At 38.9% G+C, this 17,061-nt stretch overlaps 2 protein-coding genes across 3 annotated transcripts in view; one reads left to right on the forward strand and one right to left on the reverse strand.

Annotated features, from left to right (window-relative positions):
- Positions 1 to 3,531: 3,531 nt before the first annotated feature.
- The window catches only part of flt3 (fms related receptor tyrosine kinase 3), a 94,470-nt gene continuing 80,940 nt past the window's right edge, over positions 3,532 to 17,061 (reverse strand). Inside the window, exons 20-25 of the mRNA XM_063054247.1 lie at positions 15,084 to 15,202; positions 14,871 to 14,993; positions 11,153 to 11,264; positions 10,967 to 11,066; positions 9,428 to 9,533; positions 3,532 to 8,256 (exon numbers count right to left, since the gene is read on the reverse strand). Of these exons, the coding sequence (XP_062910317.1) occupies positions 8,119 to 8,256; positions 9,428 to 9,533; positions 10,967 to 11,066; positions 11,153 to 11,264; positions 14,871 to 14,993; positions 15,084 to 15,202 (698 nt within the window). The 3' untranslated portion in view covers positions 3,532 to 8,118. The remainder of the gene's footprint in view (positions 8,257 to 9,427; positions 9,534 to 10,966; positions 11,067 to 11,152; positions 11,265 to 14,870; positions 14,994 to 15,083; positions 15,203 to 17,061) is intronic.
- Positions 15,060 to 17,061, forward strand: part of pan3 (poly(A) specific ribonuclease subunit PAN3) — a 210,067-nt gene continuing 208,065 nt past the window's right edge. Inside the window, exon 1 of one of the 2 annotated variants that reach the window (XM_063054249.1) lies at positions 15,060 to 15,255. The gene's annotated coding sequence lies outside the window, so the exon portion shown is untranslated. The remainder of the gene's footprint in view (positions 15,256 to 17,061) is intronic. The other variant, XM_063054250.1, reaches the window with a different exon arrangement.

Genomic DNA, 17,061 nt, shown 5'->3' on the forward strand with positions numbered 1-17,061 from the left:
AAGTGGTGACACAGCCCAGCCCATCACAGGCAAAGCCCTCCCCACCATTGAGCACATTTACAAGGAGCGCTGCCACAAGAAAGTAGCATCCATCATCAAAGACCCCCACCAGCCAGGCTATGCTCTCTTCTCACTGTTACCACTGGGCAGGAGGTACGGGAGCCATAGTTCCCACACCTGCAGGTTCAGGAACAATTATCATGCTACAGCTATCAGGCTCCTGAATTAGTCTTTGCTTATGTGTGGTTTTTTCATAAATTCTATGGTATTTCTTTATTTTCTTGTAAAAAGCCTGCCAAAAATGAATCTCAAGGTAGTGTATATGGTGACATATATGTACTTTGATTATAAATTTACCTTGAACTTTGAACTCTAAAGTGAGATTCACTGTAAGCCATTTTCATATCCTTAACAACCGTGTTGCATACATAAAGTTTCCCCGTTATGACAGTAATTTACAAGCATTTCAGGAATAATTATGAAAGTACTAGATAAATGCATGGCCCTCTTTTTCTTATTATCTCTGTAATACCTTTTCTCCATTTTGAAAACCTCATACGCTATCTGTGCTCAGCTCTGGTGCTCTATACAGCATCCACTTCTTGAATATCATTATTTCTCAAGTGCCAGAACTGGATTGGTAGTCCACAAATTTTATTGGTGGTCTCTTTCAACACAGTAAGTTAGGTATTATCTAGCATTTAGGTTTTTTGGTGCTTCTTTTCCTTGTCTTGAGATTTCAGCCTATTTATAATAAAGTGCTTGATTTCTCATAAGAAGTTTTATCTAGATGGTACAATTCTCACATGGAGTCATAGGGTGATACAGCACAGAAACATACCCTTTGTCATAGCATCTGCACCAACCATCAGCCACATTAATAGAGGATTACACTAATTCTACATTACCCCTTTTTTATGTTCTTCCCACATTCCATTCACCTCCCTCACGTTCTATTTTTGTTAGCAGAATGTTTCACTTGAAATAGTCCATTGTGCTCAATGATTTTACAGTATTTTGATGAGACCTGTTTTCTTTTAGTAAAATGAAATTCAGCTGATTTAATTGTCTGACTTAATCTAAGTCAGTTGTATGTATCTTGTGCATAAACCTATGGTCTGTTTCCTGAGAATATTTGAATGCAATTCCAAACTTAAGCCTTGCTAAATGACATGGCAGTATTCTGAAGAGGGAACTGGAAGCAAATGGAAGGGATTGCGAGGATGATGTCTGTTATGCCTTGAGATAGTTACAGAGGCAATTCTGCTAGAAGTCATCTGAATGACCAGCAGGAAAGCTGTTCCCTGGCCTCCTCATTAGGAGATATCAGTCAGGCAGGCAGTGGTGGAATTACAAAAATATTAATAATTTACAAAATACGCCCTGTAAGTTTGGCCCTTCTTATTCTCAACAAGACTTGCACTATTCTTATATAATTGCTACACAATCCCACAGTAAGGCCTTTGGCTCATTAAGTCAATACCAGATAGGTGACGTTTAACAGAAAGTAAAATTGTGCGTGTGCGCGTGTGTGTGTGTGTGTGTGTGTGTGTGTGTATGTATGATGATCAAAGTAAAGAAATTGAATTGCCCTTCAACTTACCTTCACTCCCTTGTTTTGTTTTGCATGTTCATTTTTTTTTTAATCTGGGCACAGCTGTCAAGACCATAATTTTTTGACTGATAATGAAGGGTCGGCTATACATTTCTCAGTCAGGATCAGGATGGTTGGAGAGTTTAAAGGTTGCATGTAGGTGGTGTGCCTACTGACTTTGTCCTTTCTGGTGTTAAAGGTTAAGGGTTTGGAGAGGCCTCAGCAAGTAAATGCACAGCACGTTGTGCATGGCACACATGGTGCACCAGTGGAGGAGGGAATGAATGATGGACAGGGAACAAATCAAGCAGGCTGCTCTTTTCTTTTTTGGAAGTTATTAGAGCGGCACTCATCCAGGCAAGTGAAAAACATTCCATCATAAGCCTAACTTGTACCTTATAGATAACAGGAAGCATTTTGAGTGTCAGATGAGTCACTCATAACTGAATGCATAAGCAACCTCTGACGTATTTTATAGCCACAGTATTTACATAACTGGTTCATTTAAGGTTTTGGCCAATAACCCCAGCTGGTGCAAGGCTTGGCAGTGGTAATGCCATAATATATGTCAATCATAAATGGTTGAACTCTTCCTTATCTGAGATGGTCAATGTCTGGCACACATAAAGCATAGTGTCATGGGGCACTGGAAGTGAAATTTTTGGTCCATTAGATCTCCACCAGTGGTTGAGTGAGCTGAAGCTTTTCACTCTGGAGCAAAGGAAGATGACAGATGACTTGATAGAGGTGTACAGGATGATAAGAGGCATAGATCAAGTGGACAGCCAGAAGCTTTCTCCTAGGAGGGGAAATGGCTGATTCGAGGGGACATAATTTTAAGGTGATCAAAGGGAAGTATGGGGGCGGGTGTTGGTATCAGAGGAAAGTTTTTTACACAGAGTGGTGGATGCTTGGAATGCCCTGCCGGGGGTGGTGGTAGAGGCAGATACATTAGGGACATTTACAGTGATGATAGAAAACATGGAGGGCTCTGTATGAGGGAAAGGTTAGATTAATCTTAGAGTAAGTTATAAGGTGGGCCAAAGAGCCTGTAGTGTGTGTAGTGTTCTGTGTTCAACTATCAGGCGTCCATCTACACTAATATCACTTTTCCTCTCCTATTCCTATCAATTTCCTCTCACCCTGATCTTCCTTCTAGCCACCCTCACTAGGGGCAATTTACAGTGGGCAATAAACCTACCAAGCAGCAAATCTTAGCACTGTTGGAGAAAACCCATGAAGTCACAGAATGAACATTCCAACTCCACATTGACAGTACTCAAGGCAAACTTGCACCCCTTAAGCTATGAGACAACAATATTACTCTCCCCCACAGTGCTGTCAATCCATGAATGCATGAACATTCTCTAAGTAATATTGCATGCAAGCTTGGAAAAATTTATTTGCTATATAGTTGAGAGTCGAAACCTGTGTAGTCATCATCAAAAATCCTCACTTCTAACCTTAAAATCATTGATGTCTGGACCTAGGACACCAAACCAAAAGACCCTTGCAGTGTTGTGCCACAGAAGTGCCAGGCATAGACCATCTCAGACAAACAGTCCAGTCATCTATAATTGACGTGTTTTGGCATTACCATTACTAAGTCTTGCACCACCAGTATCCTGGGATTGTTGGCCAGAAACTTAATTGAACCAGTTATGTAAACACTGTGGCTTTAAGGAAGTCAAGGCAGCTTATGTGCTTATGTATCTGGTTATGAGACACACATCTGAATTACAAGATACTCAAAGACTTTTCAATTATCTATAAGGTACAGGTCAGGTTTGTGATGGCCTCCAACAAACACAACCAACTTCCTGTCTGCCAAGTCTAGAGTGTTTTCTCCTTGATACTTTGATTAGTTCTAACAATGTAAGTTTGCTCGTTTCTAGCAATGCTTCATAATGCTTTGCTCTGAGGCTCGATTTGCTATGTAAAATTACACCACAATCTGTAGCAAAGCCATCTGTACAGCTGCTGCCAAAACTGTGCTGGTGAAAGTAACAGTATAAAAGAAAGACATATTTAAAGATCCAAAAACTTGTTAGAGGTGTATGACTTTAATGCTGGTAAATAAAACAAAGGCATTAAGAAGACAGATGAAGTTTTACATCAAATTTTATTCAAATGTAATATAAAGAGAAGTGCTCTATTAAAAATACAATTTTCAAATGGCCATTAGTATAAATACAATAATGAACAAGAAGATGGAAATGAAGTCATTAAAAGCTATTTTCAAGATGTTACAGCAGCAGTATATCATGTTATAGCTTCTAATCATCCTTGCAGCTATGATGTGTAGGTAAGTATGTTTTCTGCCTTTTCAAGATGGGAGCACATCAAGCACATCAAGCTGAGGAATGTATGAATAATTATTTCACCATTTCACACTTAGTAATTAAAGCCAGATGCATTCCAACAGTATGGCACAGTTCACCCATATTGCAAATCTCAATAATTCATTCCTTTTACTTCAGTGCCCAAGCAGTAAATGGCACTTTCATATCCATAAGCTCTCATCATACAGGCTAAGCATGCTGGACAGTAGCCAGCTGCTCAGATGTACATGGAAGCAACATCGATATTTTTCTCCCTTCAGTTTCCTTCCCCTTTCTACAGAAGAGAATCTGGCTGCACACTGAATAATTTTTCCATAAGCTCAGAATACTAGAAAACGTATCATGTATTTCAGATATAGCAAATTGCAGATTCAAAATGAGGAAGTTAGTAGTGGGGGAAACGAGCAGCACTGTTTAATTACAAGGATACAAAATCTAAAACTGCTAGTAGAGAGGTATTGGAAACAGTTTGTACAAAGATCAAGAGGTAATTCTGGGAAAATAATTAATTAAAGTGGAATAGCAGGTAGGTGGGTTCATATCTATCAAAACAAATGATTACTTTCAATGATATTCTGCTTTATAATGCTTATTTTTAATATAAGCAAACCAGATACAGTATATAAATCAGTAAAGTCCAGTGCAAAATTGTTATGTTCCATACATATGGGTTTTGAACCCAAATGTAAATCTGGGATCAAAACTCTAAGCAAATTTGCCATATCCATTTCTTACAAAATCTTCAGAATCAGTAAACAACTGACCAGCTTGATAAAAATATTGTGTTTTACTTTTGATTTCAATAATCCAAAGTTGACTTTCTTTGGACTACACCTCCAAAAACAAAAATGGTGCTATTCTGCCAGCCTTGACTACTATTGTTGGGTGCTACTCAGTAAGCCTGTAATGAAGTGTACTTAATGAGTTCTGCTGATACATACCCCAATCGTTAAATGCTTCCAGAGAACATGATCACATAGTAATATAAATACGGTTCTTACTAATTCTAAAATACAGAATCAAAAATCCAAAAGTAAAGAATATTAGAAAACATATAGCCATAGAGTGTGTCAGCACACATCAGGCCTTTGGTAAACTAGTTCATGCTGACCAAGATGCCTGAATACACTCACCCCATTTTCCTGTACTTGGCCCATTCTCCCTATTAGTTTCCTGTCTGTGTACCTGTCCAAATGCTTTTTTTAAATGTTATGACTGTACCTGCCTCCATAACCTCCTCTGGCAGCTTGTTTCATATACCCACCACTCTCTGAGAAAAGATGACTTTCTTTAAATCGTTCCCTACTCACTTTAAACCTGCGTCTTCTAGTTTTAAGCTCCCCTGCCCTTTGAAAGAGACTATGACTATCTGCCCTGCCTGTGCCCCTCACAATTTTGTAACGCTCTATGAGATCGCTCCTCAGCCACTTTGCTCCAGTAAGATCAATTCCAGCCTCTTTCTCTTCTTAACTTGTTTCTAAATCCCTCACTTCAGGCAAAGTCCTGGTGAATCTTTTCCACACTCCTTCTAGCATTATTACATTGTTCCTATACACATAATATTCCAAGCATAGCCTACCTAATGTCTTCTTCACATAAGACCATAAGATATAGGAGCAGAAGTAGGCCATTCAGCCCATCGAGTCTGCTCCAGTCATCCCCACTCCCCTGCCTTCACCCCATACCCTGTGATGTCTTGGCTAATCAAGAACCTATCTATCTCCGCCTTAAATACACCCAATGACTAGACCTCCATGGCCACTTGTGGCAACAAATTCCACAGATTTACCACCCTCTGACTATAGTAATTTCTCCACATCTCAGTTCCAAAAGGACGTCCTTCAATCCTGAAGTCATGCCCTCTTGTCCTGGAATCCCCTACCATGGGAAATAACTTTGCCATATCTAATCTGTTCAGGCCCTTTAACATTCAGAATGTTTCTATAAGATCCCCCCTCATTCTCCTCAGCTGTAGAGAATACAGCCCAAGAGCTGCCAGACATTCCTCATGCAAAGTGTTCACTCAGGACTCCACACGTATCCCCTGGGTCATCCTCTTCCCCTATCTACTGTCTTGCTTCTATTACTGTATATTTTACATATTTATATTGATCAACAGTGTAACCCCTACATCCCATTTGGAGCACCCCCTCAGGGTAATATTGGGGCCATGGCTTGTCACCTGCTGATTTCTGTGTTGTTTATCTGATATTGGCTGTCATAGAGAAAGGTGCTGCCTGAAGAACGGCTATTTGCCACATGGAAAATGAGAAACTCTCAGCTCCTTTTATCTTCAGAGGCTTCCACAATAGCAGCGGGTTAATCACCTACTTGTTTGCTTGACTGGATAATGTTAGAAAGTGTTGGAAAAGACATAAAAATGAAGAAAGTTAAAAAATGCATGATGGAAAGAAACCATCAAGCCTAATTAAATAATCCAAAGGATGAACTCTATATTTTGGAAACTTAATCTACACAGACTTGAAATTTCTGCATTTGCCTTTCCTGATGCCACAGTCTGAAGCTTGCAAGATGTGCAGGCTATTACTCACGATTGCCCCGGTATCACAGATTTTAATTTTAATAGCTCTGAATATAATCAGCTGACTCAACGTGTCCTTTCATTCAACACATAGTCATGAGTTAAATACTTCATAATAATTGTTTGTATACATGACAAGACACTGTTATAACTTCAGAAGCCATCTAAAAAACGAAGAACAATGCTGGAAGAAGCCCAAGTAAAAGGTTTCAACTCGAAATGATGTCTGTCCATTTCCCTCCTGCCTGACTTGCTGAGTTCATCCAGCAGTTCTTTTGCTTCAGATTGCAGCAACTCCCTAAAACATCAAAGAATAGAAATCTACTGTTTTCTGTGCCAGTACAGATCCACAGCAATGTGCCTGACTTTGAATTTACCTCTGAATTAGTTTAGGAAGCCACACTGCTGAAAAAGCAATTTAGGATGGGATTAATTGATGCCTCTGTCAATAAGACCAACATCTAATGACTGGATTAAACAAATAATATGATAAAAGTGAGGAAGAGTGACATTACTCCGACTATAACATAAACACATAAGATGTGTTTACCCAAATTTGTCTCACAGAACATGCAAAATATTCTCTATTATGGATTTTACTCACTTTGATTAATTTCTAGGGAAAGGAAACAAGAAGTTGTTCTATGTACCCTAGTAGTGTTGTTATTTTCACAAAGCACTCCCCCCCCAATACCCTTGTCTCTTTCTCTTCCTGTAACTTCTTCCAGCCTTATAACATTTCAGGGTTTCTACATACATTCCTGCTGCCTGTACTTCTCTACATAGCTCAATGCACGCAACCCTTCCATGGCATCTGTACCTTCAGTCATCCATACTCTAAATTATAAACAGTGTCTGATGATGGGTCTTCAACCCGAAACATTTACTCTGTTTCTCTTTCCACATATGGCTCTGACCTGCTGAGTTGTTCCAGATTTTGTATCTTTATATCAGTATGATGAACCCTAAAAAATCCTTGTTCACCCACTTCTTTCTTGGGTTTTCTCTTTCTCTCTGCCTTTCAAAATATTCTTTAAAATCTACCTCCTCAAGTAAGCAGCTCAAAAATATCTCAGCTTTCAGTTTTCATTATAAATTCTGTCAACTTTCATGACTTAAGATCCTCTTAATTTTGGGATAGTTATTAAATCTACTAGTTTGTAATACAAAGGGAAACATGAAAGGGGACTGGAGGTAGCCTGTTCTGGGTTGGAGGACTGTGTAGGTGGGTGGGTGGGAGGTAGGAATGGGGCTTCTTTTGCTGTTGTTGTTTTGTTGCTCGTTGTGTTCTGTGTTGTTCTGCTGAGTATTCTGTGCGTACTATGTTGACGCCAGAATGTGTGGCGACACTTGCGGGATGCCCTAGCACATCCTTATGTTGTGTTGGCTGTTAATGCAAATGACGCATTTTATCAGATATTTTGATGTACGTGTGATAATAAAATGAATCTGAATGCAAATTTGTGACAGCTCTATTTTCCAGAACAATTTAGTTGCAACACAACAAAAATCAAATAGCTTGAAGCATTACATGTTAGCAGCTTTGAAATTCATGATTAGTTTAAAGATAAAAATATACTGTAAAGCATTCTGAATCCAGTGAAGCTACCCATTTCTAATTGGTCAGTACAGCAGAGAGACTAGTCTTTGATGTCTTGATCCAGTAGAATGTTTCCATTCAGTGATGACGTAGACTGGTTCAGGACACTCTTCTGGGAATTAATGGGCAGGTTTTTATAGTCTGAATGGCATTTGCACTCCATATTTTTGTGGTAAAGCTGAACATTAATAAAGCAAAATTATGTTAGTGTAAAATCATACTGTCAATAGAATCTATTTATGTAAAAAGATCTCAATTCATAACACGTGTGAGGTTACAACATTTCACAATGTGAATTATAATCAGATCAGGAGATCAAGAATTCTTACAAGTTGAATGAACAATAACACAGCGCAAGCCCCATTCACACTAAACTAAAAATGTAACATTTTAGATTATGAATCTATTGGGGAAATAATATGCTATTTTAATAACAGCAAGTTTTTAGATCTTGATCTAATAAAATTACTGCCCACTTGGGAGACAAAATTTTGTATTTCAACAGGGACTGAAGATATTATCTTTATTAACACTTTCACAAAGTATAAATTTCTCCTCCATTGGCTCCATCTACACTTTCAACTGCCTCAGGAAAGCTGCCAACATAATCACAGACCCTTTTCTTCTTGTCATTCTGTCTTCTCACCTATCAAGCTCAAGAGAACCTGCCACCAGGCTCAAAGACATCCTCTATCCTGTTGTTATGGTTCTTCAACAGACCTCTTACGCTCTGAAGACAAATTCTTGATCTCAAAATCTATCCTCACTGTGTCCTTTGCATTTTATTTGTCCATCTGCACTGCTTTTTCATGTAAACAGCAACACTCTATTCTATATTCAGCTTTTCTATTTACTACCTTGATGTACTTATGTATGGCATGATCTGCTTGGATGGCAACAAACAAAAGCTTTTAGCCGTTTGTCGGTACATACGACAATAATAACCCAAAAATCAGTAAGAGATGTGACCTTGTGTCTTTCAGACTAGATATTTAGTTAAGACCTGTGGTAGTGGACATACAGTATATAATTCCATGGCACTTCTTTTGAAAAGAACAGGCAAGTTCCGGTGGCATCCCAGTCAAATATATCTCTAAAGCAACCTGAAGCTAAATCAATGCTTATTGCTTACCAGATATGAAACCTGACCATGGACAAACAGGTTGCAAGTTTGTTGATGTAAGAACAGTGACTAATTAATTTGTTAGTTACTGACTAGTAAAATGACCAGTGATGTTCTGGGGCTATATACGTTTGTAAGTAGATTATTTTAGGTGATTACAAAACCCTTCTTATCAAATACTATAATTATGCCAAGAGCTGCCCCAGTAGGTCCAAAGCTCACTTACTGCTACTTCGGCATCTGCAAGATGCTTTTCAAAAATAGAAACCAAATCTGAAAATGTGAGTCTTTTTCCTGGATCAAGAGCCCAGCAGGATTGTATTACATTGTAGCTGTGGAAACATGGAGAAGGATATTAGGAACTTCAGAAAAAATATAAAAACATTGCACCAAGATAAATGAATCCTATATACAAAATATTCAAATTAAAATGTTTGCATTTGCAAGTTTGTGCTGGTGAGATGCTCATAATGATGGTCATGCTAAGATATGAGGTTCTATTGCTACACATTGCAACACATCAAAACAATTATTTATTGATTTTCTTCATCTGAAGGATACTTAACATTCTTTAGATTGGTCCTGCAGTATTCATTAACATATGATCAAAAGCTGGAGCTGCTCGAACAGCTTAACTTGTAAGGAAATGCTTCAATTACATTTTGCACAAAGCAGCATTCCAGATTCAGAATTGTGGGCATATCAGTTTATTTTCCTGCATTTTGGTTTTGTTTCTTCTCTTGAATTTGGCTTTCACCTGACAGTCATATGCAGAAGTGAAAAACTAGGCTTTGCATTGGCCAGACTTACATTGCATGGAACCTTTGTTTTGTGCCAGTGTACTCATTAGCATTAAATATTCATGCTTTTTACTTAATTGATCAAGAGGCCAGGATTGGTGACGGACATGGATGCCAGGGAAGAAGGGAACTGAAAGGCATGTGTAACTGAAAATAGGAGTGCAGAATATTAAAATGAGCTATTGCTTTGCACGCGACCAATATAGCTCAGAAACACAGAATGGTGACTAAAGAGGACTTGATGCAAGCTATGACTTTGACAATAGATATTATGATGGCTTTAAGATCTAGAAGGTACAACAAAGGATGTTAGACGGGAATGCATATTAATGTCAAGGTTTAGTAAACGAAGATTGAAGGAAGATTTGAACTACAGATAAACTGAGGCAACATTATAGAGTTAGAACTTGCAACACACAAAAAATTCTGGAGAAACTCAGCAGGTCAGGCAGCATCTATGGAAAGTAATAAAGAGTTAATGTTTTGGGCCAAGACCCTTCGTCAGGTCTGGAAAGGAAGGGAGGAAGCCAGAATAATAACATGGAGAGGAAGGAGATGATAGGTGAAACCAGATGAGGGGGAAGGTAGGGGCTGTGGGAGGAGGGATGAAGTGAGAAGCTGGGAGGTGATAGTAGAAAAGGTAAAGCGCTGAAAAAGAAAGAATCTGAAGGAGAGGAAAGGGCCATGAGAGAAAGAAAAGGAGGAGGGGCACCAGAGGGAGATGATAGGCAGGTGAGGAGAAGAGAAAGGGTGAGAATATGAGGTGTTGCTCCTCCAACCTGAGATTGCCTCATCATGGTAAGGACCAACATACTAGAAATAGATAGCCTCAACGATGATGCACAAAGCTTGATCTCCTTGAGCTCTTCAATTTGCCGTGATCTTCTTACTCTCTCAGAAGTGTGTAGCTAGAGTGATTTCTGCAAATTAAACTCTTATGCAAAACTGGGCATAAAAAGACTTACATTGCTTCTGTTGCATAAAATGGTTGTTCCATCTTAAATCCACTCTTAATTAACTTGTAAAAGTTCGAATCTACTTGGATTCCAGGATATGGATTGACACCTGAAGACATTCAAAATGGGACATTAAGGCAAGACAATTAAGCAGAAATCTTGGGATAACAATTAGACAAAAGACTCCATGATTACCAAGTGAGAATATTTCCCATAATAAGATTCCATATGACCAGACATCACTACGGGTTGTGTAACTGCCTTCAAACAAGCTTTCAGGAGCCATCCACTTGACAGGTAATCGTGCCTACGTATAACAGAGAAATAAAATCAAGTAATTAACATGATAATAAGCTACCTTAGTAACATTTCCCCAGTATAATAAAAGGTACAATAATCAGATCCTTCTGCAGGGCACATCAATGCTTTCTTGAATAAAAACAGAATTTTTTTCTGTATCGACGTTTCAGGCCGAGACCATTCGTCAGGACAAAGGGTCTCGGCCTGAAACGTCGACTGTACCTCTTCCTAGAGATGCTGCCTGGCCTGCTGTGTTCACCAGCAGCTTTGATGTGTGTTGCTTGAATTTCCAGCATCTGCAGAATTCCTCTTGTTTGCATTTTTTTCTGCATGCTGGGCACGACACTACTACAGCTTGGAGTTCCAAGTTCAATCCCAGGGTCCTCTGTAAGGAGTTTGAACATCCTCCCTGTGGAATGTATGTGCTTTCTCTGGGTGTCCCGTTTCCTCCCACAGTACAAAGACATACCGGTTAGTAGTCATTGCAGATTGCCAGTAATTTGGATAAGGTTAACTTGGGGGTTGCTGGGGGTTGCAACTCAAAGGGCCAGAATGGCCTATTCTGCACTGTATCTCTAAATAACAATAAGAACAAATAAATGAAAATACTGCCGTGACCCGGTAGGTCAGGCAGCCTCTGTGAAAAGGGAATAGGAATTAGCGTATTAGGATTGAGAGCCTGCATCAGACTGAAAAAGTGAGAAAACACTTTTGAGAGAGTAGAGAAAGGGAAAGAGTGTACAAAGCAGAGGAGGTATCTATGGTAGAAAGCAGAATAAGGTTGTCTGGGTGACAGACAGTCCTAATTAGAAAAGGGAAATGAATGTGTGGAGGAAAGTAAATAGAAGGAAATGACTGAGTGGAAGAGAATAAACATGCTGGAACTGTGATGTATCTAATGCAGAACCTTCTGCAAATCTGTAATTAAGTAGAATGTTAGAAATATTCAGTTAACACTTGTGGACAGAGAAAAAAAATGATTTAATATTATAGGTGGTTTAAACTGGCAGTCTGTCAACCTACAAAGCAGGTGATGCCAGTTCCCATCAATTGCTTACACTCACTGTATTGGCAAGGTTATAGTTCCAAATCCTCATCTCACTGCTAACCCTACTGACATGAATGGATCTGTGATTGAGAGGTGAATATCTTTAAGTTCCACGGTATACACATCACTGAGGATCTCACAAGGTCTGCACATACTGACTATGTGGTGTAAAAAGCACAACAGCGCCTCTTTCACCTCAGACGGTTGAAGAAGTTTGGCATAAGTTCCCAAATCCTAAAGTCTTTCTACTGGGAGAAATTGAAAGCATCCTGACCGGCTGTATCACTGCCTGGTATGGGAACTGTACTCCCCTCAATCGCAGGACTCTGCAGAGAGTGGTGTGGACAGCCCAGCGCATCTGTAGATGTGAACTTCCCACTATTCAGGACATTTACAAAGACAGGTGTGTAAAAAGGGCCTGAAGGATCATTGGGGACCCAACCACAAACTATTCCAGCTGCTCCCATCTGGGTAACAGTACAGTGGCATAAAAGCCAGGACCAACAGGCTCCGGGACAGCTTCTTCCACCAGGCCATCAGACTGATTAATTCATGCTGATACAATTGTATTTCTGTGTTATATTGACTGTCCTATTGTACATACTATTTATTATAAATTACTATAAATTGCACATTGCACATTAGACAGAGACGTAAAGATTTGTATTCCTCATGGATATGAAGGATGTAAGTAATAAAGTCAATTCAAATGGGCACTGTGCTTGTAGTAGCCAGCTTGCTACCAATATTTCCATGGGCAAGATTGCAAATTGTGTAATTTAAAAGAGATAGTAATATAATAGGGAAGGTAGTTTAATAATGCTATAAATGTCATATTAGCTTATGCTTCTGAAGTCAACATTTAAATGGAAACTGTCTTTGTAATTTGGTCATGTAAAATATATCCCCTCGCAATGTTTACAGCATAGTGGACTGTTGTTCACCATCCTCAGTTTATGCTGGAAAGAAGCTGATAACTTTCACATGTCAGCTTTCCAGATTGTCATTTTACTGTAATAATGTAATCAGGACAGAAATAAATCATGGTAAAAAGGTTATGTCTAAAATGCCTTCCTTCTTGAGCCTGTTCATCTGAATAAAACAGATCTCTACTTCTCACGTGCAAGCATTATGGTGGGTCCGTTAGCACAGGAGAACTATACGTGTGAAAGTAATCATAAAGACACATAAGAGAAGCGTTTGGAAAGAAACAGGACATTAGAAAATACAGATCAGCTGTGATGAATGATGTTCACTGAGAAAAATAGAAGGAACTTGCAGTTGCATGGTGTCTTTCACATATTACAGTTCCTAGAAGTGCACTTGTCAACGTAGAAAGACTCCATAGACATCAATGAGATAATTGTGTCATGAGTATGCATTTTGTGGCAGCAGCTGAGAGATGAATTTTGGATCCCTGCTCAGCTTCAAGTAGTGTCATGAGATGCTTTATGTCCATTTTGAGAGCTAGGCAAGAGTGATAAGAGATAGGAGAAAAGATCAAGGGTGAAACCGACCATTGAAGGAAATCTACATGGCTACATGAACAAAAGAGATCCATACAGAAAAAATGGAGTGTCAAGTCGGAAATACTGACTATCATTCAGTCAAACAATAAGGAAATGAAGAGGTTGGAGTAGATCCAGGAACGAAGGATAGAAATGTTAAGAAAACTGAGACAGATAGAAACAGGTTTAGCAGAAGGATAGAATATGAGAGACACATGTATATCACAGGAGTTGTAAAGTATCACAACAGACCTAATAAAATGAATTGTGAAAAGAACTGATGCTTGTGAAAGACATCACCGACACAAGAGAATCTGCAGATGCTGGAAAGAAGGGTCTTGGCCCGAAGCGTTGATTGTTTACTCTCTTCCACAGGTGCTGCCTGGCCTGCTGAGTTCCTCCAGCATTTTGTGTGTGCTGCTTGTGAAAGACATGATGCTTGAGGTGGCTCAGGAGGTGACAATCAATTTATTTAATTCCTTGAAAGCTTAACAGAACTGATGAAGAGTCATATCAGCACCGTTAATTGATTTCAATAAAATTGATGGATCCAGTATGCATTTCTAGTATTATCCGTCTTTGCCAGAGACCCAAAAATTGCATGCGTTCAATAAAAGTATGTATAAATAAATGTTTCCCCAGAAATATTCCTTAATTTTATCTGTAAAAAGGTGAGCAAACAAAAAAGTTGAGCATCTGCAGAGTTAGGTCACCTTTTCAACAGTAGCCAGAGACAATGATTAACATTTCATGTTTGTTATGGAGTGGAAAAGTACGGTCTGTGCTCTCGTTTGTCAGCTACCAACTGCTGCTGGAGGAAAGAGACATATTTTTAAACTTTTCCTCTTGTTTAAAAAAGACAACTGCAGATCCATTCTCCGTTAAACAGCTCCTGCTCTTCACTTGGGCTAAGGTGAAAAATGGGAAGGAGAATTGCAAGGAATATAAACAGGCAAATTGTTCTCAGGTATACATTGTTATTGAGTTTTAAAATCATTCCCAGCATGTGTGGAAGTGAGATTGGGTAAGGGAACAAAGAACATTAATATTGACTTACATTGCCTCTGATGACATAATTGGAATCTTGCATGATGTCCCTTGCCAATCCAAAGTCACATATTTTTGCTACTTTCCCGTGTGTCACTAACACATTTCTAGCTGCCAAATCCCTGTGAATACACTACAAAGAACCAGTGATTAACTTAATTGTATCAATTCCGTATGGAAAAACTTCAAATGCTCAACGCAAAGTCGTTTTACGTAAGCTTACACTTTGTGAAGTGAGGAATTCCATCCCTTTGGCAACTTGGTACGAAAAGCTGAGAAGATCTTCAAACGTAAGGACATGTAGATCCTCATCTTCATATTTACTGGTATTCTGATATACAGCTATACAGAAAAAATCCCCAAAATTGTAATGATGTTACAATTATGAATAAGTGGTAAGTTGTACAGTCTGTTAAATGCTCTTTCCTGGACACAAAAGTGTATTTGTTCTTTGCTTGAAAATTTATATCACTTCTGTTATTTACCATAACTACTCGTATTTCAAATCAGATAAAGTTACAGCATTAGGCTATTTGAGAACATCGGCATTTCCTCTTTTATCAGTATTAGTTGTTTAAAATCGCTTTTTTAAAAAAAATTACATCTGAAGGTGTTATTATAATATTTATAGTACCGGAGGAAAAGTTACTGAATTTGGAATATCTTCTCCGATATTTGTACAGAGCTTGAATAAAAATTAGTTGCAGACAATAGTTTATTAATTTGAAGAAAAAATAGGCAAAATAGAAAAAGGAGAGTCAGTGAATGTCGTTTACTTAGATTTTAAAAATGTATTTGACAAAGTGCCACACATGAGGTAGCTAAACATGACAGCCCATGGTGTTACAGGAAAGATATGAGCATTGACAGGTGATTGGCAGGCTGGCGGAAGGCAAAGAATGGGAATAAAAGGGGCCTTTTCTGGTTGGCTGCCAGTGAATAATGATGTTAAAACAGAGGTTGGTATTGGGTTTGATACTTTCAATGGTATATGTTAATAAAAAGTAATCTAGTGCTATCTTGGTGTATCTGATGAATGGTCTCTTATATATATGTGTATATATCCCTGTCAAGGATGAGTTTCTTTCACCAGAGGATGGTGAATCTGTGGAATTCTTTACCACAGATGACTATGGAGGGTATTTAAAGCACAGGTTGATGAGTAAGGGTGTCAGAGGTTACGGGGAGAATGGGGTTGAGAGGGAAAGTAAATCAGCCATGATCGAATAGCAGATCAGACTCAATGGGCTGAATGACCACATTCTGCTCCTATACCTTTTGGTCTTAGGCTCTTATGTATGGGGCTTGGATCTCCTGTCAAAAAGGAAGGACTGTCCCAGCTGATATGACGCATAAACTCTTCAATGATCCACTGTGCTGCAATGGTCTATATACTCTGTCATCCATCCCTCCTGATTGTTCCATGTTGTTTAAAACCATATTCCAGTTCTTAAATGAGAGCGAGACCTTCCTCTTTGTTAAAATTCTTATTCTCTAGACTTATTTCAAAGGCTTCCTTCCCAGGCTGTCCCAAAAGCCATTGGCACAGCACCGTAGTTTTGTGCTGTTGAAGTCAATCCTGTGGTTGTTGTGCATGGTGGAAACCCGCATCAAGGGCATAGGAAGTGTTTTGGGTTAGGTTGCCCAGAGAAATTGGTGGTAGCAGAATATTGATTAAGCAATGACCACAGGATTGATTTCAATGACACAAAATTACTGTGCTGCGCCAATGGCTTTTGGGATCATCTGGTGAAGGAAGCCATTGAAAAAAGACGAGAGAATAAGAATTTTAACAAAGATGAAGGTCTCACTCTAAGTAAGAACTGGAATATGATGTTAAACCAAGTGGGACAACAGAAAACTGATGTTTGAGGACTAACCAATCAGGAGGGATGGCCGACAGGATTTGAGTATACATCCCACTGGACTAGACACACCTAGGTATCATCCCTGATGAAAATGGTGGAGTTTGTCATCGAAATGTCAGTTAAAATCGACACCTGTACCGGGCTGGAATCCCGAGAACAGTTTATGCCTCCTGACAAAATTGTGTTCCACATTGAAACATATTATAATGCAATAATCAAGGCATGGTAGCCACAAACTGATTATAATTATTTTAAGACAGTAATAATAATCAATGCAAATTTCTTTATCAATATCATCTTTTTCAATACATACTAGCCTTTGCACATTATCAT

Source organism: Mobula hypostoma, chromosome 7, assembly GCF_963921235.1.
Source record: "Mobula hypostoma chromosome 7, sMobHyp1.1, whole genome shotgun sequence".
NCBI classification, from domain to species: domain Eukaryota; kingdom Metazoa; phylum Chordata; class Chondrichthyes; order Myliobatiformes; family Myliobatidae; genus Mobula; species Mobula hypostoma.